The following is a 27,338-nucleotide window of genomic DNA, read 5'->3' as shown; positions in this document are numbered from 1 at the left end:
CTGTCATTGGCCACACCCCCACCAATGACTGTCCAAATAATGATCAGAATAGTTTCCTCCGAAGAGACTTGGACATGAAGGCACACTTGTCTTTCTCCAATTAACTTCTGCATTTTGTCTTGGAAAGGAAACTCAATGAGTGTTGTGTAATCCATCTGGGTGGTGTGGCTGTCAAAAAGCCAGTGAATAGATGGCATTATGTGCAATCTGTGAAAAAGTGGGTTTGTGCTTTGTTGTGCTAAGTGTGTGAGGATGCAGTGGTAACACGTGAATGTAATAAGTACTGACCTGCAGAAAATACTGATAGGCGAGCCATTGGAAAAAAGAAACAAAAATCAAAGTGTCAGATTCTAGTAGTGAGTGGTAGAATACGGCATTTATAGACGCCTTCACTGACCTTAACCAGTTATGAAAGGTCACAGAAATTCTGGCAACATTATATTCAGGTTCTTGGAACTTGATGATGAGCACTGTTCTCCATGGAGGTCTACTCCTGTTGCCTTGATTTGGTGTTTGGTGGACCTCCTAGCTAATTTATTTTTGGAATACATGAGTGCATTGTGTGCATGGTTTCTCTAAAATGTTTTGCATAGTCACATACATTCAATAATTTAAGTGGCCTGATTAGTGTCTGGACTTGGTGGGGATGTTTGCTGCACCACCATATATATGGCCTAAAGGAAACATTGCTTCTGGTCGGTTTTGTTAAATCCACTCATGTGATGTGGGCATCGCCAGTCAACTGGCTTTTTACTCACTGTCCCCAGGTGTCCTTGAGAAGGGTACAGGACATTTTGCCTCCTTTCCACATTTTGTTCAAACCAGAGCCCCTTGTTGCAGCTTCTGAAAGCTATGGTGTCTGCATTTTCCTATTTTGTATCATTGTTGAATGTTACACAAGTCAATCATTTATAACATGACTGACAAACCTGCTCCAGACACAACAGACCACCTCTTCACAATACTGGTCTCTTTTGATGTACCTAGTCAATTAAAAGCAAGTTAATGCTAGAAGTATGTTGGAATAATTTAAATGAACAGCAATTCATCTTGCATCACACATCTCAATTTATGGTTGTTTTCGGTGCTAACTAATTTTGCCCTCAATTTCTTAAAATTTTGACAGTGTTTATTGTTACAGGTTTTTCTTTTCAATACAGAGTATGAGAAAACTAAGTCAAAGGCCAGAAGAAATCTAATAGTAATAGCAAAATTGACTACAAAATCCATTAGCACTTTTATTAGGAGAAAGCGAAAACACAAAAGATCTTTGAGGATCACAACCTTTGGGCTGGACGTTTTTTTTCAGTTTAATTATATTATTTTCCCTAAATTTCAAAATAGATATAATTAGTGAATAAAAATAATAAAACTGCTGTATTCACAAACACCAAAACATGAATTTACCACTTAGATTTTTGTGTGTACAATGGGTAGAATAACATCTGCCATACTGTGGAACTGGGTCAAATCCAAAAAAAACTTTCCAAGCAAGAGTTAAGCAGTCATTATCATAGAAAGTTTAACAGAGTATTACTGGTCTAAGAGACCTGTGAATTTAGAAACAATCCTTTTTTTTAGTTCACAGTACCATGTACGTTTCTTATAAAAATATAGATTTTTAAAAGCTTGAATACTTGTTTTCAAAAGACAAACACTTTCTCCTTATGGCTTATTAACTTTATTCAGTGACTAGCAGAGCTGTACAAATTGAGGATAGGTTCTGGATTTATTTCCAGTCTACACTGTTAACTGATTTTAGACACAAGCTATGATTGCCACTAGTACTCTAGGACTTCTGTTGTGGCACCATTTCAGCTCCTGGTTGAAAAATTCTGGAGTAATTCAAGAAGATCTCATAAGGAGGACAATAATATTTCAAAGGCTGAGCTAGACTGGCAGAACCAGGATTCTTATCTGTATTTACTTTTAGGTTTTTGTGAGATGACTTAAGATATTTCCTCCCAAGTAATCCTCTTCCAAAGTTGCATTTGCTCTTGGAACTTGGTGATGTAGGAAAATATCTAGGCAGCTATCTTAGTTACCCTAAGATAGTGTGGGGATGAACCTTCTTGAAGCAAGTGTGTTACATACTAGAGGGAATTAGGAGTTAAGCATATTATACAAGCTTCAAGCTGTGTATGCCAAATCAGGCAAGGTTGGCTGATATACCTCCTTTAGGGAAATGAAACTTTTAAACTCAGGTACAGCTTTTTAGTAGCCTTCTTAGTCATTTTTCTATTAACTGATTATCCCTCGAAAACACATTTAAAATGAAGTTCTCAGAACATTTGAGATATGATGACACTTTGAACAGCCTCAGGAATTGATGAATAATAATGGAAACTTTCCTCCAATAAATGGAATGAGCAAAGGACGTGATTTTGCAAGCCATATAACGACTTGCTGAAACAAACGCACTTTTCACAATATCATTGCCTTCATATGTGCAACTATGTTTTTTAATCACCTAAATTTGTTATATGATCATAGTTACACTCAGTCCTGAAGAAAGTTCATTGTACCCGAAACATTAAGTCTGCTTTCTCTCCACAGATGCTGCCGGACCTGCTGAGTTTTCCCAGCAATTTCTGTTCTTGTTTTATTACACAACAGCTCACCTTAACCACTTTCTCATTAAATTACAAGTACCTCACTCACACATTCAATTCTTCTCAAATGGTTACATTGTCAAAGTACTACTTTATCAAGATCAGCTGCCTGTAGAAGTTTGGGAAGCAGTGGTGCAGTTACAATGTCATTAGATTAGAAATCCAGAGACCCAGAATAATGCCCTGAGGACAAGAATTCAAACCCCAAAAGGCAGATACTGAAGTCTAAATTTTAAAAAAAAATCTCGAATTAAAAGGTAGCCTAATAGCAATCACATAACATTGCTGATTGCCATAAAAACCCATCTGGTTCACCTGACTGAATGCTCACATATACACCTCCTTCATGAAGAGGCGGTAAAGTGTGCCAGTGTTCCCCTCCAATCTTTAGAAATATTGCATTTCATATTTGTCTATCCTGCAAGACCTCACATCATAAGCTAACTGCAAGATCTTTCAGAATCTTATGGTTCAGTCACACAGAAGAGAACATGCTTAAATCTGGTAGCAAACAGCAGACACACAAAATTGTTAAGCAGTGGGAATAGACAGAATCGAGTAACATACTTTTACACTGAAAAACACTTTATCCCAAATCTAATTAAACATACCAAGGATACATAGATGCAGCAAACAGGCATGCTTTGAAGATGTCAGCAGCAAAAATGGTTCATACATTTTAAATTTCGTATTTTACTCTAAGGAACTGTTACATGACCACAAAGTGGTCTTATTTTCCTGACTACACACTTTTTAACTTCATACTAAGTACGTTTGTTGCAAAGATGCTGACTCCATCACTCAAACTTTGTACTGTTTAACTGACAGCCACAGTTATACTGTTAGCATCCAATTATTTACCTCTAGTGGACCCATGTTGTCTAAACTGAACGTTCTGATACAGTGAAATAGAAAGGTCTAAAGATTTGGCACTTTTCCTTTTTGAAAGACAGTCTAAATAGTTTTTGAAATGTTCTTAGCCTTTAACAAACATTATCCACAAAAATCACAAGAAACATGTGCAAAATACATCTGTCCAAAGACAGCTCATGTAGAATTTAAAATGGTTTATATTTATTACTACAAAAGAAACCAATATAACTGTTGTGCACTTGAGACAGGAGGGTCATTATTTATACCTTTGGTTTCATCAAAAATGTTAAAAATATTCAAATCACGTGCTGGATGAAAAGTTTGCATTTCCACTTTTATCTTGGGTACAAATAATTGTTAGTTTGCAATTTATTTAACATGGTTAAATCCATTCCAATTCAGCTCTTCTGTTGTGCTTTAGAGTTGAACTTACAAAAATGAAGTGTTACAATTAATGTATTTCTTTTTCCGCATACAGGAAGATGGCATGCCTTCCAATGAAGGCAGGGCAAACCACAAAATAAAATACAAACAAAATACTATTGCCCAGTTTAGTTTAGAAGTTATGACAAAAATGAATAGTAACTCATGAGATAGCGCTGTTACAGCTGATTATTAAAAACTTGTTACTGGTGTCTCCGCATGTAGTAATGAAACAAAGCTGGTATACCTTCACCAAATTCTATTTTACAACACCATCTTAGAACTATGTTCTGAGCAATTCTAATGGTCTTCCTGGAGGTCTAAACCTCAATAATGAGGTGCCTAAAAGGAAGCTAGATTCATCACCAACTTTCAGGTTTCTTAATTCGATTTTCAATATTCGCGATGTGTACCTCCCGAAGCACAGGACAGAAGAAAGTTACTGACATCCAACCAGACGGTGGAGAGAACATGGGATAAGAGGGTATGCATAACAAAACTAGATTGATGGTGTAGAATGCTTATCAATGTGCAGTCTAATGCACAGATAGTTTTCTTAGGCACTTATTTAAGAAGTAAGCTCAGAGGACATGTGAAAATCACACTTAAATATGAAGGTAGTGAAATTCACAGCTGCAAAGTAGAAGGTAACTTGGAGATATTTCTGGGTGGCTGGAATAGTACATTAACAGAAGAAAAGGCAGAGATCTGCCCTTCCTTTTGGTCATGTATGACAATATAGCAAAATAAACAATAGAAAATAAAAGGAAGATAAAATAAAATGCCCAATGAAACAATGAATCATTGAATTAAAGTGCATATGATACACAGAATGTGTTCAGTTTCCAAAGAAATCTCGAAACATTCTAAAAAAGAGAACACTAAAGAAAATGAATCTTTAGAAGTTCTTACCTGTTCATGCTTCTTACCAACACGTGACTGATATAAAACTGTTTCATTCATAACCATTTTCAAAAGAAACCCCAGTTCAAGGAAGGACACTAATTAATGTAAACTAAAACTGACTCATTTCCAGCTACTGTGGGACCACCGACTAACAAAGATGCCCTCCCACTTCTGCCCAACAGGGCAAGAGTATTGTAAAAATTATTACCTTGATTGCTTACTGATATATACCATTTAGTTTGTATAGCATGAAAGTGACAGCAACTCTGATTATTCACCATAGATTTCCCATTTTTAATCTCTTGCACTGAATGTTAATTCATAATTTTTCACTGCAACGTGCTTTGTGCCCAATTACTATTAAGAAATATGTTGTCATAACTTCGAAATCTTCACAACTATTTCATCAGTAACACAAAGAACTTAAACAATTACCATTCACCTGTATAAGACAACTTGGACAATTACACTTTACACCCAACCCCTCTCAAAAGTGAAACTTTGCCATATGCATTGCACCACAGATTTCAAAAACAACTTTCTTCAGAAACAAACATTCACCTCTCTTTAGGTCAGGGAGCATAATTCTTAGGATAAAAATATTGCAAATGTTAATAACATTTGAAATGCAACACTTCATTTTCAGTCATGCCCATTTCACAGTTCATGCAGGCAATAAATAAGGTACGAAAGATACAGATGGCCAGAAGAGAACCAAATGCATCAAAGCAGTAATATTTCTTATGAGGCAATCATCTCATTTACTGAAGCTATATTTGTTTCAAATGATCTTGCACCAAGAAAGCAGTTCATTTAACTGTTGCAAATGCAAAAAAAATTATGGTCCAGTAGTTGTTGGAAGTGTACACACTCCAAAATGTATGACAGTTTGGAACTGTACATTCTTATTTGGCACATTTAGCACACAGTGAAGTATACTTCCCATTTCCTATAGAAAGGATAGATTCCTCAACTGTGATTTCTAAATTGGGATGACCCATTGGTGACAGAAGAATTCAATAGCCAAAATCAAAAGGTTGAGACGACATTTCAAAGAAAAACCAGAAATGCTGAATCCTTAATAAACACACATTTGTTGGAACGCCCATTGCGTGCAGACACATGAACTGTTCCATGGTTTCAAGTTAACTTTATTGCTCCTTAAAATTACAGTTGGCATGACAGAAAAAGGAACAATACAGCAATACAGTATATAAAAAAAAAAACGAGCTGATGAAGCAAAGCCATGATAGCAGGCTCAGGACACACTCGATTACAATTAATGTGTTTTCAACTTAGTTTTGGATAACACTATCGATTAACCTTTTAAAAAATATTCTCACAGGCTGCTAATAAGAAGTCAACCACCTATATAGTCTAGTGCTCGTACAGTGTAACAGGAAAATAAAACAAAAACTCAAAACGACGGGTGAAATTTCTCGTCTGTCCAACCTCTACAAAAGATCTTTTGCCAGACTTCTCCACTGTTATTGTGGAGCCTAGAGAGAAATGGAAAAAAGTAAAATTAATTTGATTAACATTTAAAACAGTTAATTAAGCAGAAGGAAGTTACATTTTGATGATTAGATTATGAACTCCCAACTTTACCACTGTCTGCTGTTACTGTTCATGTATTTCAAATACTATTTGCAAATAAGAATTGTCCTTAATAGTCATTCACATTAGATTAATTTTAAAAAGGAACTCAGTGAGCTGTTAACTTCTCCAAGCAAAATAATTACGCAGCTAACTAATTATAAAAGATACAAGTAGTAAAAGGATTTGACAGAAAAGACTATTAATGCAATAGATGATTTCAAGATGCTTGCCAACTTCAGATGAATAATGTATGGCTTCTATTTGGCCACTTGCAAAGTAACTTGAAAACTGTTTTCTTTCTGGGACGGGCTTACAATATGAGCATCTAATCTAAATTGGACTCCGGAAAGATTTCAATCTGACTCAATGCAGTGTAGTCTGGGGACACTGGTGCCCACAGAGAAGAGGAAAATATTACACACAAATGGAAGATAGGCAGAAAAGAAACATGAAAACCTTTCTGGGGAGATGTGTATGGAAGAGATGGAGTGAATGGCAAGATTAATGCAGGTAGTTATGGGGCAAAAATGAATGCCAAATTCACCTTAGTAAGTTCAAATACAGTATGCAATTCAGCCCCAGAAGCCCACTCTTGTCATTTTACTAAGATCACGGTTGATCGGATTGCAACCTCAAACTGACAATTTTGCCCCCACTCCTGAAAATTTTCCGCCCCCTTGTTTCACAAGAATTTATCTACCCCTGCCTTAAAAATATTCAAGGACTTTGCTGCCACCACCTTTTCAGGAAGATAGTTCCAAAGTCTTATGATCCTCAAAGAAAAATTCTCAAAGAATTAAACAATTGAAAAATAATTAGGAACTAATGGTAAATAACAGGAAAATAGAGACTTGGGTAGAAAGCTCCTTTGTGGAGCTAGTACTATTATGGTCAAACCCTCTGATGCTGAAGTTTCTATGCATCTAAACTTTGTCACTACATCTGGTGCTTTTGCTTCTGGGAAGTATTCTCAAGCAAACAATTTAGCCCTTTCTGCCATATGCTTCTTCCATCTATCAGTACACATTCAATAACATTTTTAAAATAGCATTATATTGAAGCTACTGCACTTGCACTCATCAGGACAATGCACAAGAGTACCAATAAAAGGGGAAACAACATTTATACTGTGAGAGACATGAGCACTTACTGGTTGGCAAATGGACACTCGTATAGGGATTTGGATTGTTTGGGTTCGGATAGGTGGATCATATTATATAGTATTTCCTTTCAGCTGTTTGTGATAAGCAAGGTAATAACTGTATTAGTACACTTCTCTCAAAGTATAATGTTAGCTCGCACCTTCATTTGTACTCTTGCAAATTGTCTTGGTCAGTGATGGATGAAAACGTGCATGAAATTTTGTCCTTTTTCAGCAGGATTCAGCAGCAAATTCTGTACTACCAAACAACTACATTTTATTTTCCAGTTACTGACTACACCATGTCAAAAGGTTGTATAAACAAACTCGACAACGTTCTTATGCTGTATGATTTTGGAAAAGTGATCATTTTAAGATTCTTTAAAATGAGTGGCAGATGGAGTTTAATTTGGACAAATGCAAGGTATTGCATTTTGGTAAAACAAACAAGGGCAGGACTTATACAATTAATAGTAGGGCCTTGGGTGATGTTGTCGAACACAGACACCTAGGGATTCAGGTAAATAATTATTTGAAGTTTGCATCACATGTCGGCAGGGTGGTTAAGAAGGTGTTTAGCACGTGTAGTGATTGGAACCAGGTGGACCTTGTTGACCATGAGATCCTGGATTGGGTTGTTAACTGGGCCCAATCAGGAAGCCCTGGCTGACAAATATAAAACAGGGAATTTATAATCTCCTGAGTTCTGGGGATGGACTCCGAGCAGGCTGGTTGCAGCCAGTGTACTGTGCACAAGTAAATAAAGGGTGACTTGGTGACGGGATACTGGACTCTATGCAGGTATTGCTCAGACCTCTTGAATGCAGGAGTTAGAACATCATGTTGAGGCTGCACGGGACACTGGTGAGGCCTCTTCTGGAGTATTGTGTTCAGTTCTGGTTGCCCTGTTATAGGAAGGATATTATTAATCTGGAGAGGGTTCAGAAGAGACTTACCATGATGTTAGCAGGAATGGAGGGTTTGAGTTATAAAGAGAGGCTGGATAGGCTGGGACTCCTTTAACTGGAGTGTAGGAAGTTGAGGGGTGACCTTAGAGGTTTATAAAATCATGAGAGGTATAGATTAGGTGTCTTTTCCCAAGGGTGGGGGGCTTCAAGACGAGTGGGCACATTTTGAAGATGAGAGGAGAAAGATTTATAAAAGACATGAGGGGCAATTTTTTTTTGCCAAGAGTGGACCATGTGTGGAATGAACTTCTAGAAGAAATGATGGATGCGGGTATACAACCTTTAAAAGACACTTGAATAAGTACGTTAATAAAAAAATATTTAGAGGGATATGGGCCAAGCGCAGGCAAGTGGGACTAATATAAATAGGGATTACAGTTGGCACGGACTGGTTGGATCAAAGAGTCTGTTTTCGTGCTGTATGGCTATGATTTCCTCCAGCATCATCCACATAAATCCAGCATATTGAAACTGGTATTTTGTTCCCTATTCCAAGTTCAAAAGCAATTGCATGCAGTGATAAAAGTGTTTTTCTCCAAAAAAAAAATGATGGCTGGCCATTTCAGTTTCGATTTAGAACTAAAATGACAAAACTTGCCCTGGAAGCCTGCAACTGATGTCTTGGATATATCAGGCATACAGTCAATCTAACTGAAACATAATGCAGAAAATAAATATTTTACTAAACCTTCTGGCAAAATTTAAAAACTGCAACTTTGTTTTATTGCTTACCTCACTGTAAAAACAGTCCAATTATTTTTCTTAGAAATATTTAGTGCGGTTCAATGCTCTCTGGGCTAATTCACCCTTTTCATCTGTTATTTTCTCCCAATCTGTTTGTCCAACCACAAATCCTATGGCTCGTTTTCGCTCAGCATCCTTCTCCACTTCCAAGTCTGCCCATCTCACCTAAAGTAGATTGGGGTAAGTTCAAATACATACATTTTCCCTCCTTGCCAATCTTAATCATACTGCTTTTCAAAGCAATCAGAAATTCAGTGCAGAAGCATACATGGATCTGAATCTTATCCTATAAGTTTATTTATAATATATTTTATTTTTAAATACATAGACTTACAATCAAGCAGCAATCTATTTTGGTTAAAGTAAATGGGTTACAGGAATGAACTTCCCGGTCCAAAATGAAACTATATATTCCACAGCTTAACAGCAGGATATTCCAAATGAATACAACAGAACAACAGCATTTTAGCTAAATTTGTCAATTCCCACAGTTGGTTCAAATGCAGAGAACCCTGGAATTGGTGTTGATGAAACACACTAATAGCAATGACCTTAAAAGAATAGTTCATGGTCTTAAATTTTGTTACTCTGGTCATTCCCTGAATTCTACAACTTCAATTTTATGTGAATTAACACTTCAGTTAATGGTCAGCTGCTGATTATACAATTGTAGATGGATTCTCCTCCCTATTTTCAAATTATTTGAGAATGTTATGCTGATTCTAGTTTTTGTGCAGATTACAGGTCTGATTTCCTTCGCCAACAAATAATCACTTCCTTATTTGAAGGTGCAAATTTCACCAGTTCACAAAGTGCGTTTTTGTTTAAAAGGTTAGTTAGGATCCTTCCCTTTGATTCTATTAATTGTTCTTTGCACGTACATTAACTATTTCATGCAGTTGTCATCTGACTTTGTTACACCTTGAGACTGTTTCCAGTCAGTGTAAAATGCATAATTTTAACCCAAAGCAGGACAACATTTTTTTGTACTCAATGCAGCAGCACACTGTATTAGCACACCAATACAATGACGATGTTATCAGTGAATAATTACTAGTTTGAATTCTCACTCTGCTAGTTTTCCGCTTCAGCTTTGTTGCAGGAACCTTGTGATTGCAGAAACCTTGTTCTGTTCGGCCAGGATGGGATTTGTGAGAGTAAGGATTGGGGAACACTTAGCAACAGATTGTATTATTTCATAGCATTAATTTGTTGTGAGGGAAGGCTTTGCATTGAAGCACGTTTGATACTCAAGACAAATATTTGCAAAATTCTGTAACAAGTCTAATTTGATAAATTATTTAATTTCTTTTACCAATCTATAACGTTCCAAGCAAATTTACAAGTTAAACCAACAAAATGAAGCAAATGCACATAAAATGAGAAATGTTTTCTTACCCGTTTCTTTCCAGGTTCTGAAGAACGTGTGTTATAGTCATCAGGAAGCTGAAGGTAATCCTCCAGTCGATGTGCAATGCTGTCATGCCAACCTCGCTTCCGTTTATTGCTGCTTCTCAATCCATCCAGCTTGTCTGAACAACAAAAACATAGGCTCTGCAGTCAGGTATAGCGTGAATGCATGAGAGGGAAAAGAAAAATATATATATATGCATACATACATGTATATGGTGTTACAGCTGAGCTCATGGGTGAGTACCCTTGTTGCATTTAAAGCACAGCACAGGCTGGTTGACGGCAAAATTATTTGGAACAAATCACTGATGCATTTATCTGCTGAGGCAGAATTCTTTCCGTACCCTTTGGTGTTATTATTTTGTGCACCATCATAACTCTTTGTTTGCAAAGTCCATGTACAAATTTCTCAACAGGTGAAGAAAACAGGTTTCTACAGTACAGTTTGTACTGAAAGAATCACAATATAAAAAGAAAGGTTTAAATTATATTGGATTTAATATTACACCACACCTGCCGTTTTACAGAGATGCACTGACAGAACAGGACACCAGCCCATTGTGCATCAACTGCTAATGTTTTTATTTTCCCACCAAGGTTCAAGTTAGACAAATTAGTCTTATTTTAATGTGAAATGCATGTTAAAATGAAACATTATGCATTGCTCAGAAATAAATATGGTTTGTTCATTTTACCAATTGTTAAAGTCATATTTATCAAGTGGCAGATTGACTCCAAGAAAATTTCCTGGAGTTTCATTTTAAAGTAACTAAAATAGTATGGTATGTCAACAGAAACAGTGTAATCTGAAATGTTGCCACCATTTTATTGCTGTGGAAAACATTCTCTGTTACGAGATGCTGTCCCTTTTTGTATGTGACAATTAATATGGAGTTTTTAAGTACATCTTAATTATCAACTATACACAGAGCCTGCTAGAGTTATTTACAAACTAACATTAAGTGAAAAAATCATAAATTACAATCCACGTAACATTCATCCTGTGAAAGCCTGTACCAAAGACATTACAAATACAAAACCTAATCCGGTTGTATTAACACCAATTAATCTGACAAAATTAAATACTGCATAAATCCTTCGTTATTTAAACACACACTTCTGAATGGCAGTGGTGTGGTTTCTCAGGTTTCATTAAAGCAGAAGTGACTACCTTTTCAAACATGATGCCATTACTGCACACGGTGAATATTTTAATATGCACAGGTCAGTCTGGTTACTTCCAATATTCTAAAAAAAATCTTGCAAAAGAATATTAAATCTCAAAGTTTACGAAGTACATTTGGGAACTCAGGCTGAAGACTCCAAAAGGTCCAATGAACATATGAATTACTTGAATTTTAATCTCTCAGAATTTGCATTGCCATTACTTTACAATGCAATTGCCAACATACACTTTTCAGCATCATTCAAAAACATGCAATAATTGTGGCACTTCACTTTAAATTTTTAAAATTACTGAACCTACATAGTAAATAGGAACAAAGACGAATAATTATGCCTGTACCAGATTCAGTTTGCACAATCTTAAAACTACAGAAAACATGATTCATAGAGTTTGATGTGTCTGACTTCTGAATATATGCTGAACATATGAGTTCAGTGAAAAGTGTTCGAAAATTCCTACAAATACAAAGTTATTACAAGACAATCAATAAGTCTCAGAATATGAGAGACAGGAGCAGGAGCTGACCATATGGCCCCTCAAGATTGTTTCAAAACTCACTAAGATACTGGTTGAACTGCAACCTCAACTCCACTTTCCCACATGACTCCCTTATTCCTTGATTCTTTTTGAGTTAAAATATCTATTGATCTCTAACCAGAGGCTAAATAGATTTTGTGATCTTAAGATTTACTGAAACAGTTCCATTTTAGTTGCACCTATCAATAGAGTAAAAATAATTGATCAAGTAATGTATCTAAGGTAATGACATTTTTTTGAACAATCCCTTTCAGAATCATTATTCTGCAAATCATTAATTTTATAAACAAACCTTGAGAAAAAAAATGAACTTTTTGAGTACACATTACCTCAATCCATCAGTTTTAATTTTTCCTATGCATTTCTCACTTTACTGAACTGACTGTCCTTAAAACAAAGAGCTGACTCCATAATATTAGACTGAACACTCAAGAGGTTAAAAAAAATGAACTTAATTTATTTTTATATTTTATTTGTTCCTCCATTTAGTTTTCAAATTTCTCACAGGCTTAAGTCAATCAGATATTCCATTCCTGTGCTTTGCTTGAGGTTGTAATCAAGAGGTGGTTGACCTGCTTTGTTTCTTAATTTCTGTGCGATGCAGCAGGTTGAATGACCAGACCAGTAACTGCTCCTTGAGCTTAGGTCAGTTCTTAAAAAAATGAAATAGTAGAACAAGACATTTTAAATCAACACAGTATTATCCAGTCCTGCTGAATAATCAAGGTGAGGGGCATTCTTCTCCCTTATTTATACGGGAACATGTGCACCAAAAGTCCCATACTATTCTTGCATTTGCTATTTCCAAAGTAAAATTAATGACAATGACACAAATGCATATCCCCCTAACAAACACCTGTGCTTTATTAGGAATTAAGTGGAGCATAAAATTCACAAACGCTAGAATAGTGAAGATATAGCTATTAAATTTCTCATACATCACACAAATATATACATTTCACAGAACATTTAACTGGATGCAAGGGCAATCATTCTATTAGTTTCAATGGAAAGATGGTACTACTGTGAATTGCTCCTACATCTTCCAGTCTTCTGAGCTACCTTAAACAGAAGAATTCTGCATGCTCCCAAAAAGGCTAAAAAGTTAGTGAAATTTACACAACACACCCACAATCATGCTTGGAACAGCATTACTAATTAAAATGTTCAAGCCTTTTATAGACAGGCACAATTTCACTGTATTTTAGTCCTTCAACTATTTCTTTCCCTAAGTTGTTGCTTAGCAATCTTGAATTTAGATAAAACAATGAAATAATAAAAATTGATTTTCTTTATTCACACATGGACGTGGGTGTCACTGGTTGGTCAGCATTTCTTGCCTGTCCCTACTTGACCTTGAGAAGGTGCTGGTGAGCTGTCTTCTGAAACCGCTGCAGTCCATGTGCTGTAGGTTGACCCACGATGCCTTTAGGGAGTGAATTCCAGGATTTTGACTTAGCAACACCGAAGGAATGGTAATATATTTCCACGTCAGGACGTGGAGTGGCTTGGAGGGGAACTTGCAGGTGGTGGTGTTCCCATGTATCTGCTGCCCTTGTCCTCCTTAATGGAAGTGGTTGGGGGTTTGTAAGGTGCTGACTGAGGACCTTTTGTAAATTTCTGCAGTGCATCGTATAGACAGTACACTCTGCTGCTACTGAGCATGGTGGTGGGAGCAGATGCTTATTGATGTGGTGCCGAACTAGTGGGCTGCTTTGTCCCGGATGGTGTTCAAGCATCTTTAGTGTTGTTGGAACTGCACCCATCCGGCAAGTGGAGAGTATTCCATCACACATCTAACTTGTGCCTTGTAGATTTGGGGATTCAGGATGGGAGTTACTTGCCACAGTAGCCACTGTGTTTACACGGTGAGTCCAGGTGAATGTCTCATATTCTATAACATTCAATCCTTCCTTCTTACTGAACCCATTAAATTTTCAGGATAAGTTTGAGAAGTTTCTTGCCTCCTAAAGGGAGCCAAGCACAACACACAGAATATCTGCCTAGCATTTCCCATTCATTTACAGGTCTCATTGCCACAGAAAGGCTGCGAGCTTCATCAAAGACCCATCCTATTCCGGTAATGCTCTCCTACAATCTCTTCCATCAGGCAGAAGATACAGAAGCTTGAACATACAAACAGCAGGGAAGAACCTGCCGTTATCAGACTGACAAATGGACTTTCTAACTTCAAATAATGCTTATCTTGTCTAGCGCACGTCCTGTGCAGTGTAACCTGTATGCCTTACTCTGTCAAAGCTTTTCTTTACACCCTATGATCTGTATGCCCTTGCTACTATGATCTGCCTGTACTGCTCACAAATAAAGTTCTTCCTGTACTCAGAATCACGTGACAATAAATGAAATCAAATCAAATAAATCATTGCATATATTTTCATGGACCAAATATTTCAGATCAAAACACGGGTTACTCCTCAAAGAACTCTAACAGATTCGTCAGGCACAATCCTCCCTTGATGAAGTTGTGTTTACTCTGCTCGATTTTACCATGTACTTCCAAGCACTCCACAATCTCATCTTTAATAATGGACTCTAAAATCTTACCAATGACCAAGGTCTGACAAACTGGCCTGTAGTTTCCTTTCTTCTGCCTCCCTCCCTTCTTAGACAGGGAGGTACATTTGCCATTTTCCAGTCCTCTGGGACCCTCTCTGACTCCAGTGATTCCTGAAAGATCACCACCAATACCTTAGCTATCTCCTTCCGGGATCCATCTGGTCCGGGTGATATATCCGCCTTCGGACCTTTCAGCTTCCCCAGCACCTTCTCCTTAGTAATGGCTACAACACTCACCTCTGCTCCTTGACTCTCGCTGTTCTGGTATGCTGCTGATATCTACCGCTGTGAAAGTGGGTGCAAAGTACCTATTAAGTTCTTCTACCATTCTTTTGTTCCCCAGTACTTCTCCAACCTCATTTTCCAGTGGTCCAATGTCCACTCTTGCTTCTCTTACCTTTTAGCTATCTAAATAAAAAACTGTCACAATCATGTTTTATATTACTAAACTAGTTTATTCTTATATTTCATCTTCTTTCCCACATTGCCTTTTTTAGTTATCCATGCTTGTTTTTTTTTTAAGAATAGAATACAGAATATTCTTTATTGTCACTTACCATTAATCTTCACCACACTGTCTGCTTTTTCTTTTGCTTTTATGTTGTCCCTGACTTCCCTTGTCAGCCATGGTTGCCTCAAGCTCCCCACCAGATGTCTTCTTCTTCCTTGGGATGAATTTCTGCTGTGCTTTCAGGATTAGCCTCAAACTCCTGCCATTACTGCCCCACCGTCTTCCCTGCTAGACTCCCCTTCCAATCAACTCTAGCCAGCTCCTCCCTCATATCTTAAGTTACCTTTACTCAATTGTAACACAGTTGCACCTGATTCCATTTTCGCCCTCTCAAGGGTAAATTCTATAATATTGTGATCACTGCCCACACAAATTCCTTCATCTTGAGCACCCTAATCAAGTTTGCCTCATTAAACATCACCAAACCCAGAACTGCCTATTCCTTCGTGGACTCCACCACAAGCTGGTCCAAAAAACATCTTGGAATCATAGAAATCCTACAGTGTGGAAGCAGGCCATTCAGCCCATCAAGTCCAAACCGACCCTCCAAAGGGGATCCCAACCAGACTCACCCTCTACCCTATCCCTGTAACCCTGCAATTCCCATGGTTAATCCACCTAACCTGCACATCCCTGGACACAATGAGCAATTTATTATGGCCAATCCACTTAGACAGGTGCCTGAGGCTAGAATCGAACCTGAGTCCCTGGCACTGGAGGGTAGCAGTGCCAACCGTGCTGCCCCATTGCATGAATGCCTTATCTGGTGATCCACTACAAATCTGATTTTCCCACCTGCACATTGAAGTCCCCCATGAATATTGTAACAATGCCTTTCTTCCATGCCTTTTCTATCTCCTGATTTATTTTCTTCCCCACAATCTGACTACTACCAGGAGGGGTGTACACAGCTCCCATCAGGATAATTTTTCCTTTGTGGTTCCTCAACTCTACCCACATAGATTTAAAGTCTTTGACTCTATATCACTACTTGCCATAGTTTTAATTTCATTTATTAACACAGTAACCCTGCCCCTCTGCCTCTCCTTTTGATAGGACGTGCATCTTTGGATATTTACTTCGCAGCGCTGATCTTTTGCATTCACATCTTTGTGATACCCACAACATTGTAACTACCAATTTCAATCCACACGACATGGTCATTTACCTTGCTTCATACACCGCATGCACTTAAGTACAAACCATCAGTCCTTTGTTGATTGCTCCCCTTCACATAGTTGTCTCCTAATCTGCTGTGCCTGAAGTTAAGAGTCCTGACCCTTTCCATAGTCTCTGTCCTATTACTTGTTCTGGAAACTTTAGTCAGCTCTGCTGAACCCCCTCGCTTTTTTTCCAAACTTTTCCCCTCAACAATTTAGTTTACAGCCCTATCCACAGCCCTACTTATGCGATTTGGCAGGACTCTCATCTCTGCATTATTCAGTGGAACCCATCCCATCAGAGCAGCTCCATCTTTCCCTAGTACTGGTGCCAATGTCTCATGAATTCGAACCTATTTCTGAGCCGCGCATTTACTTGTTTAATCTTGGTGATACTGTGCCAATTTGCTGGTGGCTCAGATCGTAATCCAGAGATTATGATTTGGTTCTGCTTTCTCGTTTAGCTCATAGCTGCTCACATTCCTTCACCAGAACTTCTTTCTCGCTTCTGTTCATATCATTGGTATCTATATGCACCGTGACAACTGGATCTCTCCCCTCGGCTTTAAGTTTCTCAGCAGCCCGGATGAGATATCCTGAACCCAGTTAGGCAATACAGCCTTCAGGACTCTTGATCCAGGCCAAAGAACAGTGTCTATTCTCCTGACTATATTATCCCAGATTATAACTACATTCTCTTTTGTCCCCTCTTAAATGGCTCCCTGTACCACGGTGCTATGGTCAGTTTGCTGATTCTTTCTACGGTCCCCACTCTCATCAACAGAGGGAACAAGAATTTCAAACCTGTTAGGCAAGTTGGCGGCACAGCGGCTCAGTGGTTAGCACTGCTGCCTCACACCTGGTTCGATTCCAGCCTTGGGTGACTGTCCTCGTGGAGTTTGCATGCTCTCCCCGTGTCTGTGTGGGTTTCTTTCAGGTGCTTCGGTTTTCTCCCACAGTCCGAAGATGTGCAGTTAGGTGGATTGGTGTTGCTAAATTGCCCCATAGTGTCCAGGCTAGGTGGATTAGCCATGGGAAATGCAGAGATACAGGGACAGGGTGAGGGATGGGCCTGGGTGGGATGCTCTTCAGAGGGGCAGTACAAATAGCCTGCTTCTACACCTGTAGGGATTCTATGAATTAAATCAAGTGTTGAGACTCCTTCAGCACCACCTTATCAATTCCTCCACCTGCCTCTCTGGCAGTCAACACCCCCTGTCCCTGACCACAGTCTGAATTCGACATGGTAAATCTATGGGGTGTGAGTGCCCCCTAAAACACAGCATCCAGGTAAATCTCCCTCTCCCTGATTTGTTGCAGTGTTCAAAGTTCAGACTCCCGCTCATCAGCTCTGAGCTGAAGTTCCTCAAGCAACCAACACTTGATATGGTCACTAATAACCACAATGAGAACCACAACAGCTCCCATATCATGTACTTACAACACATCGCCTGGCCTTACATCTCTATTTTAATTACTTAGTTCTTAACTTGATTTTTAAAAATTTCACACTGATCTTTTTCTTTGGATCCTGTAAATACTTCCCCTATCTACCTTCAATTTGAAAGTAACCTATAATAGACAGTCAAATTAGTAGCTTTCACTAACTAATGAACTTACCATTTACCTGTGATGCCACTCATGTGCTGGGTCCCTGATCCTTGACTTCAATTTCTCCTGTTTAAAAAAACCTTACAAGCTAAAAAAAAAAGCAAAAAAAGCACCTTTTCCCATTGCACCAAATTCCCACGTTGCCTCCAAATTCCCTGAACTATACACTCATTCATGCTGCATCTCACTGCGAATGTGATCTCTCCCTTCTGGCCGTGCACAGCTTACTGATTGTGCATTTTCAACAGGTCCTTTCTTAAATAGAGCTGAGGGGAGTTGAGATGGCTCATACCAGTTTAACTTCAATAGTAATTAAAACCTATTAAGGCCCTATTCAGGCTTCACATGATTGACTGATAACTGTCTCTCACTCATCCAAAAAACCAAAGTACTGTGGATGCTGGAAATCAGAAACTGTTGGAAAAGCTCAGCAGGTCTGGCAGGAGATTTAACGTTTCAGGTCTAGCGATGCTTCTTCGAGTAATTTTTGTTTTTATTAGCCTTTTCAGTAGACAACTGAATTTTCAACTTTTAAAATGGAAAAAGAAAAATGTATTGGTTCTATTCCCATGTTGACTCCAAATTTCCTGAACTATATACGCACTCGGGCTGTGTCGCACTCTGGATGTGATCTCTCCTTCCTGTCTGTATGAAGCTGACTGGTGAGCCTCTCACTAAGGCAAGAGGGAAAAAGTTGAGATAAAAGGGGATGTGCGAGGCAAGTTTTCTTTTACACAGAGGTGATGGGTACCTGGAACTCGCTGTCAGGGGAGGTGTTAGAAGCAGAGACGATAGCAATATTTAAGAGGCATTTAGACGAACATGAATAAGCAGGAAATAGAGGGATATGAACCTTGTGCAGGCAGACGACACTATTTTGTAACAGCTTCATGTTCCGCATAGACACAGTGGTCCAAAGGGCCTGTTCCTGTGATGTACTGTTCAATATACTATGTAACAGAAGCGTAATGATGGTTTACCAGTCCTCCAAAGGCAGGACTGACATATAAAGAGACTAACGGCCGTGAGAAATAACAACAGGAGTTTGCTGTTGAGCCCAAGACCCTGCTGCGCCATTCAATAGGATCATGGCTGATCTGACATAGCTCACATCTAATTTCCTGCATTTCCCCAAACCCCTGATCCCCTACTGATCAAGAATCTATCTCAGCCTTAACTATACACAGCGATTCTGCTCCCGCAGTGCTCTATGGTAAGGAGTTCCAAAGACTTTCAACTTGAAGAGAAAAATTCCTCATCTGTCTTAAATCAGCACTCCTTTATTTTGAGACTATGCGCACTGGTCCTAGACTCTCCCATGAGAGGAAGCATCCTGTCAGCATTTACTTGGACTGAACTGAATTGGTTAAGATTATATTCACCGGAATTTAAAGGAATGGGGAACAGGGGTTTTCATAAAAACCTATAAAAATCTAAATGGAATAAACAGCATAAATGCAGGAACAATGTTCCTGATGACCGTGAGTCGAGAACCAAGCGTCACAGTTTAAGGATATGGGATAGACCATTTGGCACTGAGATGCAGAGAAATTTCTTCAACAAGAGAATGGTGAACTAATAGAATTCTCTGCCACTGAAAAGTGTTTTCAAGGAGTTAGGCATTTTTCTTAGGATGAAAAGGGACCTAACGGCATGGGGAGAAAGCGGGAACAGTGTATTAAGCTGGATGATCAGCCACTATCGTATTGAATGATGGAGCAGGCTCAAAGGGCGAAATGGTATGCCCCTGCTCTTATTTTCTTTTTTTCAAATGTATATTCAGTAGTTCTAATTCAAGTAAAATAACTTGTTCGATTTTATGGTTAAGAAGCAAATGCAGTCGGATTCAAATAGCCATGCTTAGAATGCATTTACCAAATACAATAAAATAAAAATTTTGCTCTGATGAATAGTACTTCCACTGTTATGATATCAAGATTAAACTACAAAACTAGTCTTTCCCTTTTTGGTTTCAAATTAACAAAATAAAATCAACCACAGAAAATAATGAAATTGCTATTTATTTCAATACCAATAAAAGGCTCAATAGAGAAGGAAAAGAGCTAACAAAACATGCTCAACTTTTAAAATCAATTCTACCCACATAACTGAGCCAAACTCCAAACTGAAAGGTGTATCATTTTATTTTTTGATTTAAATCATTGAGGCGTACCCGACTTCCACTTGGATGGCAAAATGTGATTTGTTATTAGTTCTCGAAATTCTGCAGAGAAGCCACCAAAATCAAAAATTCTAGAAAACTACAGCCAGGAAGATCCAATGCTGTGCAAGAAAACCAGTCACCACTGGAAAGAATGCAACTTGCATATCTGAATACTTATAATGTGGTATACATCTAGCTTCAGAAAACAGGAATGTTTAAGACCAGTAAAGATCATTGCAGTATGCTTGGTTTGCGTCACCACTTATTCCATGATACTTGTTGTACCTATTTGTCATACTCTTTCACCACATACGATTCTAACCGTTTCCGAATTCACTGATATTCAGTCTTAATTTCTTCCAAAATTTTGTCAATTTCATGCATTAAATTGTCACTTAATTAATTCTGAACCATTCTTATTATCATCCTTCACCTAAGTTGAGGCTCTGCCTCATTTGTAGAATCTATGTTTAAACATATTCAGAAAATTTCTGAAGAAGGGTTTCGACCCGAAACGTCAGCTTTCCTGCCCCTCTGATGCTGCTTGGCCTGCTGTGTTCATCCAGCTCTACACCTTGTTATCTCAGAATCTCTGACACTCCTGTTTGCGTCTGTAACCAGATTAACAGCCCCAATCAGGGAACTCATCCCTGGCTGACTTCGTTACAACTACTACATCCCACCCCCTCTAAGTCTGGGGACGTAGGCCTGTTCTTTATCTTGTAGCTTCTCCTGGGGCATTTTCGCATCAGGTCCAGTTCCTCCAACTCAGCCTTGGTTACAGGTGGTGTTTACTGGATCGTCTAGGAAGAAATTCATCCTCTTCTTCAGGCAGTAAAAGGGGTCAAGTCTGCCGTGTTCCTCTTGAATTCTGAGGTTTCTTCGACAGAGGGGGAGAACCCATGGGTCTCTGACAGCCTTTCTGGCTGTTCTGAGGGGCCAGGCATGTTTTGCACCTGCCCTAGTTGTGAGTTTGCAACTTTCATGTGGTCCACATGCTTGTTCAGGACTGCCTCACCTACCCCAAAATTGTACGTCATGGAACCCGAACTTGCATCAACGATACCGTTTAGCATGTAGGGCCAAATACAGTGGTTTTGACACCAAACTTTGTCCCCTGAGGTAAACTGTCTCTCCTCCGTAGAGGAATCTTGTGATTAGCATTGGCATTCTTGATGCTGTTTCACCCTCCCCCCAGATCAGATTTAACCTGGTGCGGAGTCTTGTTCCCATTAGCAATTCTGCTGGAGTTATCCCTGTAGTTGTGGGAGGGATGGTCTGATAATCAAATAGGAACCGCAACAGTTTTCTATCGACTGAAGCAATAGGCTGTATTTTTCAGGCCTGCCTTGAAAGTTTGGACTGCTCTTTCTGCCAGGCCATTGGACGATGGATGGTATGAAGCTGTCCTTATATGCTGAATGCCATTCCACTTTAGGAAATACTCAAATTCCCTGCTGGTAAATGATGGTCCACTGTTTGTGGCCAACACTTCTGGGAGCCCACGTATTGCAAAAGATGCTCACAGCTTTTCTATCGCTGTACCCCATTTGACAAATGAAATCTATTGCACATCCAACCACTTTAAGTGGACATCACAATGACTAAGAACGTTGAGCCTATAAATGCTATGAAAGCACAGCCAACTTGTGACTGAGTCCAGGATTTACCTGGCCAGTCTCTCAAATGTGGGGAACTGCTTGCAGTAATTTTTGTCTTTGTTAGCACTCTGGGCACTGCCCCATCAACGCAGCTATTTATGCATCCAATCCTGGCCACCAGACATAACTTCTTGCCAACATTTTCATTTTGGACACCGTTGGATGACTCTGGAGGAGTTCAGCCAGTATCTGACGGCGATCTTTGCACAGGACAATCACTTTTGCTCCCCGTAATAAAATGCTGTCTTCTACAGTGATCTGGTCTCACCGGTCCTGACAGATTTCAATTCTGGTTGTGATGGTCACTTTGTTTCCCCTATCACTCTTTTTTATTCTCTTTATTCATTCACGGGATGAGGGATTCGCTGCTTGGCATTTAATGCCAATCCCTAATTGCCCAGAGGGCAGTTAAGAGTCAAGCACATTGCTGTGGGTCTGGAGTCACATGTAGGCCAGACCAGGTAAGGATGGCAGTTTTCTTCCCTAAAGGACATTAGTGAACCAGATGGGTTTTTCCAACAATCGACAATGGAGTCATAGTCATCATTAGGTTCTTAATTCCAGATATTTTATTGAATTCAACTTCCACCATCTGCCGTGGTGGGATTCGAACCCGCGTCCCCAGAACCTTATCTGGGTCTCTGGATTAACAGTCTAGCGATAACACACTATGCCATCACAACCAGCTGTTTCAATTCTGCCAGGACAAAATCTTTTCGCTGTTTCAAGTCGCGTATCAACAGCAACTACAATGGCTTTTTAAAAAATTCATTCATGGGATGAGGGCAACACTGGCTAGGCCAGATTTACGGTTATCATTAGACTATTAATTCCAGATATTTAATGAATTCAAATTCCACCATTTGCCGTGGCAGGATTCGAACCAGAACATTATGCACGTCTTTGGATTAACAGTCCAGTGATAATACCACTAGGCCATCACCTCCCCCTTGGCTTGCCCAGATCCTGAAGAAAATACTAAAGTGTGGTCGGTTTTAGGTTTTGCTGTGGGCTGATTTAGAGTCCCTCTGTTTAGGAGATGCCCTGAGTGAGGCTATGCAATTGCCTTCAGTTAAGTGAGCAAGCTCCGATGGCCTGGCGAGGGTGTCCCCTTCCATCGGCATACCTTTAACCCATATGCTCCACTTGCTGCATTTTCTAATGACAAAGCCAGTTGTAGCACCTGTTTAAAGTCCAGTTGGGTTTCAGCTCATAGGCGCTCTTGCATGCCTTCATCATTAATCCCACATATCAAATGGTCTCTCAGCAGCTCATTAGGGGTTAAGCCAAAATCACATGCCTCTGCCAGTCATTTTAACCTCATCAAAAATCCTGACACGGATTCCTCTGGTTCTTGAACTGCCCAGTAAAACCAATAGCGTCTCAGAATTAGTGATGGCTTGGGATCAGAATATTCCTTAACTTTCAACTCTTGAAAGGCTTCGTATCTGCTGCCTCAGGAAAAGTTAGGATCTTAATAACCAAAAAAGCTGCAGGTCCACAAGCAGTCAATGAAATTACTTTTTGCTTTTCATCTATCTCAATGTCATTTGCCCAGAAAAAAAAAATGCATTCTTTCCACATACTGGGCCCAGTCTTTGACAGCAGTATTGAATGAGTCAAGCTTCCCAAATAATGCCAGGAATGCTTACCCCAATTCAAAGATGACTGTTGCGAGCAATTTTCTCTCGTCATCACTGAAATAACTCCGCAAACGCTGATATTCCATCATCAAGTCACCCTTTGTTTACATGTGCATAGTCCTTGACACTGATCCAGCCCCCTCAGAGCGAGCAGAACTTGTGACACTCCTGTTTACATTTCTGTCAGTGAGGGCTCTCTGATTGGACCAGATTAACAGCTCCAATCAAAAAACTCATTCTATGAGCTCCACCTGGCTGACCTCGTTACAATCACGACAGCTCCAACAGTCACCATAGAAGACCAAAGATTTGTGTGTTACTTGGAGCTACTGAAATACTTTTGAAATGCAGTCTCCATTGCAATCTAGGAAATGTGGCAGCCAATACCCCTACAAACAAAGTGATATGGTCAGATAACCTGCCTTTTTGAAGCAGAAATATGAGCTAAGACATCAGGATAACTCCCCTGTTCTTCAAAGTAGTGTCATGCATTTTTTTTTAATATCCACCTAATCAATTAAATGGGGCCTTAATTAACATCTCTTCTGAAAAACAGCAACTCCATCACGACACCACCTCCTCCATACTGCACTACAGTATCAGTCTTTATTTTTGCATTCAAGTCCTGGAGCGGGATTGAGCAATTTCCAAGAATTTCATCAAGATGCAAACTAAACAATGTCCAATGTCATTAACTAAGTCCCTTGGGTTCCCAACGAGTGATGCCAAGACACCGGATTTTGTCATTATCTTCAATCTGTCCATTATCTTCAATTAAATATTTTTTCTTAGGAAGCCTCACCTGAACTAAATTTGGTTCAAGTCAAAAGCTGAGGAAGCACACATTTAAACAAATATAAGTGTGCAAAAGATACTACACATAACATCACAGTCTCCAATTATTCTGAATCTGATTGATTTATGCTACTTCACCGTTAATGGATACTGATTTGAAATGAAATTGAATTCAAGTTGTCTAGGTTTTCTTGACAAATGAAACTCCCAGAGAAGTATGGCGATCCAATTATTGCACTCAACTTTAAACAAAAAAAAATGAAGGAACTAATATACTATCATGAAAACATGCAAGATATTAAAGTATAAAACATTGTGGAGCTCTGAGAGATTCAACTGGGAATGGCTGAGAAATTTTCAAGGTCAGTAACCAGATGTTATTATGCCTGTCCAGAAACTCAGATTATATTATGAAGCTGCAGTTAATATAAGCTTAATAAAGCAACCTAGACAAAACGAACTTCCAGAAATATGTTACATATCATTTTCTTTATGTTTAAATTATTTTGAAGTTCCACATTTTGATCAAAATTTTACATTCTATTACTGAAGTATATCATTTAAGAATGCCAGTTAATGCAAAGAAAAGCTCTACAGTTTGCAGAAATGAATGAAAGATGAGTCTGAACTGTGGCATTGCGCATCTGCAGGTTGACCTCTACAGTCAAGAAATTTTACTGAGAGGATCAAATTGAGAAAGAAAAATATTGCCATTTATATAGTGATTCATCACATTGGTCAGAAACAGCTGAAAATACTTTGCATACAATGAATTACAATTGTAGAAGTAGCATAAAGTCTTCTTGTTCAAAACAAGATAACACAACCAGCAATGAAGAAAATGCCCAACAAATCTAGCTCTCCTTTTGTGGTACTACCTCAAGATGGAGGTCAAAAAAGCTTGGCAAATGGGAAGAGCTAGATGCACGAGATATTGAGTTCCATTATGGAGTATACATGAAAATAAGCTTCACTCATTTAGAACTAACTACCTGTGACTATTTAGTTCCAGCATTGCCATTATCTCACAAAATCTGTACCCTAAACAACCTCTCAAAAACTTTAAAAGTATTATTGTAATATGTAAGATATCAGACAATCAATCCAGAGAGTAAGGAACTCCCGAAAAACATTTTATACCTCTGTTGCAATGCATAAAACAATTTGCAATAGTACAGCACCTTTAATAAAGTGAAACATTGAAGATGCATCAAAGGAACGTTTTAAAGCAATATTTGTCACTGAGGTACATAAAGAGATATTAGAAAAGACAATCAAAAGATTTGTTAGACATAATATTTAAGGGACATCTTAAAAGGAGGAAAGTGAGGAAAGGAATGAGCAAGGAATCCCAAAACAAATAGTGGTGATTGGCCTTCAGCTGTCAACAATCGTGAGGACAAAAGAATTGGGAATGACTCAGGAGGTCAGAAGTGTACAAAGTGCTTTGAGTATCCTTTCAAGCCTACCTCTGCAATCAAAGATCATACAAGTTTCATTAACTCATTGACTGTATTTTAGTTACTTCAAACGCAAATGTACATGCTTAAATATCCAATGTGTCCAAAGGGTGATAACATTCCAGATTACTTGCAGGAAACCTTAGAAGCGCCGTGTTCCTATGACTGTGCTGCGTTCTTAGGTGGTGGCGGTGGCGTGTGTGTGAGCAGTGTTTGGTGGTGGTGGTGGGGGTGGGGCGCATCCTGCTTTTGAGTTCCTTGTAAAAGTACTGGCGGTGGAGGGAAGTAAGGGATGAGTTTCTAGGCAGGCTGCTTTGACCTGGCTGTGTCAAATCTCTTGAGGACTGATTTTACTGCATCCTTACAGGCAGAATGTATACCATCACTCTCCTGACCTATGCCTTGCAGATGGTGAAAAGATTTGAAGAATCAGGTGGTGAGTCACTCACCAGACAAATCCTACCCTCTGAGCTACTCCAGCTAGCTACAGTCATAAAGTGAAACTTCTCGTTAAGAATAACTCCTAGCATCCCACTGAGTGTCACTAGTGTGAATGAATGCTTCTTGAGACTTATTAATCTAGTCCCCGGAGCTTGTCCAGGCTATGTTGTATACAAGCACAAACTGAGTCATTATTCAAGGAAATACAAATGTGTTATGATCAGTGAACATCTCCGCTTTCAACTGTATGGTAGAAGGAAGGTCATCAATAAAGCAGTTGAATATAGTTGGGCCTAAGATGCCTGCAAAGAGCTGAAATGATTGGCTTCCCAACAAACACATTTTGTAACCATGTTACTGATTTTGGAATATTCTATAATGATTCCATGAAAATAATAAACTAACTTCAATGAAAATCTATTTTAATTGACCAACTTTCTCCTGAATTTTATTCTTCTTATAAAACATCTTTAAAAGCAAATAAAACTGGCAAAACACCATGCTAATGCACATGTGTACTGTTGAACTTAAATGATAAACAAATTAAGTTGAATATCAAGTCTGAAAACCAGTAAATGTTCAGAAATGTATAAAATCAGGGAACATTCTCTTAGTCATTCTTGCCAACTATGCAAGAACTTCAGCAGAAAATCCGTAGCAAGCACTAATGTTCCTTTGTTTTAGTCTCAGCTACACATATAAATGAAGTGCTTTTTGTTTCAAGAAAGAAATAACCAAATAGATGTGTAAATCAATTAGCAGCAGAAATGTAATGAAGCAGCACACAAGGCAACCAAATAACATTACATGGCTCTTTAACGATGAAAAATGCTTCAAGCCTGCTAAAGTTAAAAGATTACAGAATATTCAAACCTTTCCAGCACAATAAAATAAGGAACTTCTTAAATTAAGA

At 38.8% G+C, this 27,338-nt stretch overlaps 1 protein-coding gene across 1 annotated transcript in view; it reads right to left on the bottom strand.

The window, feature by feature from the left end:
- Nucleotides 1-5,892: 5,892 nt before the first annotated feature.
- ylpm1 (YLP motif containing 1) overlaps nt 5,893-27,338 on the bottom strand; it is a 117,766-nt gene continuing 96,320 nt past the window's right edge. Inside the window, exons 21-23 of the mRNA XM_048599915.1 lie at nt 10,665-10,798; nt 9,255-9,431; nt 5,893-6,313 (exon numbers count right to left, since the gene is read on the bottom strand). Coding sequence (XP_048455872.1) covers nt 9,285-9,431; nt 10,665-10,798 — 281 coding nt within the window. The 3' untranslated portion in view covers nt 5,893-6,313; nt 9,255-9,284. The remainder of the gene's footprint in view (nt 6,314-9,254; nt 9,432-10,664; nt 10,799-27,338) is intronic.

This window comes from Rhincodon typus, chromosome 8 (genome assembly GCF_021869965.1).
Source record: "Rhincodon typus isolate 14 chromosome 8, sRhiTyp1.1, whole genome shotgun sequence".
Classification (NCBI taxonomy): Eukaryota; Metazoa; Chordata; class Chondrichthyes; order Orectolobiformes; family Rhincodontidae; genus Rhincodon; species Rhincodon typus.
The sequence above is the reverse complement of the archived record's forward strand: the minus strand, read 5'-3'. Positions and strand labels throughout refer to the sequence as shown.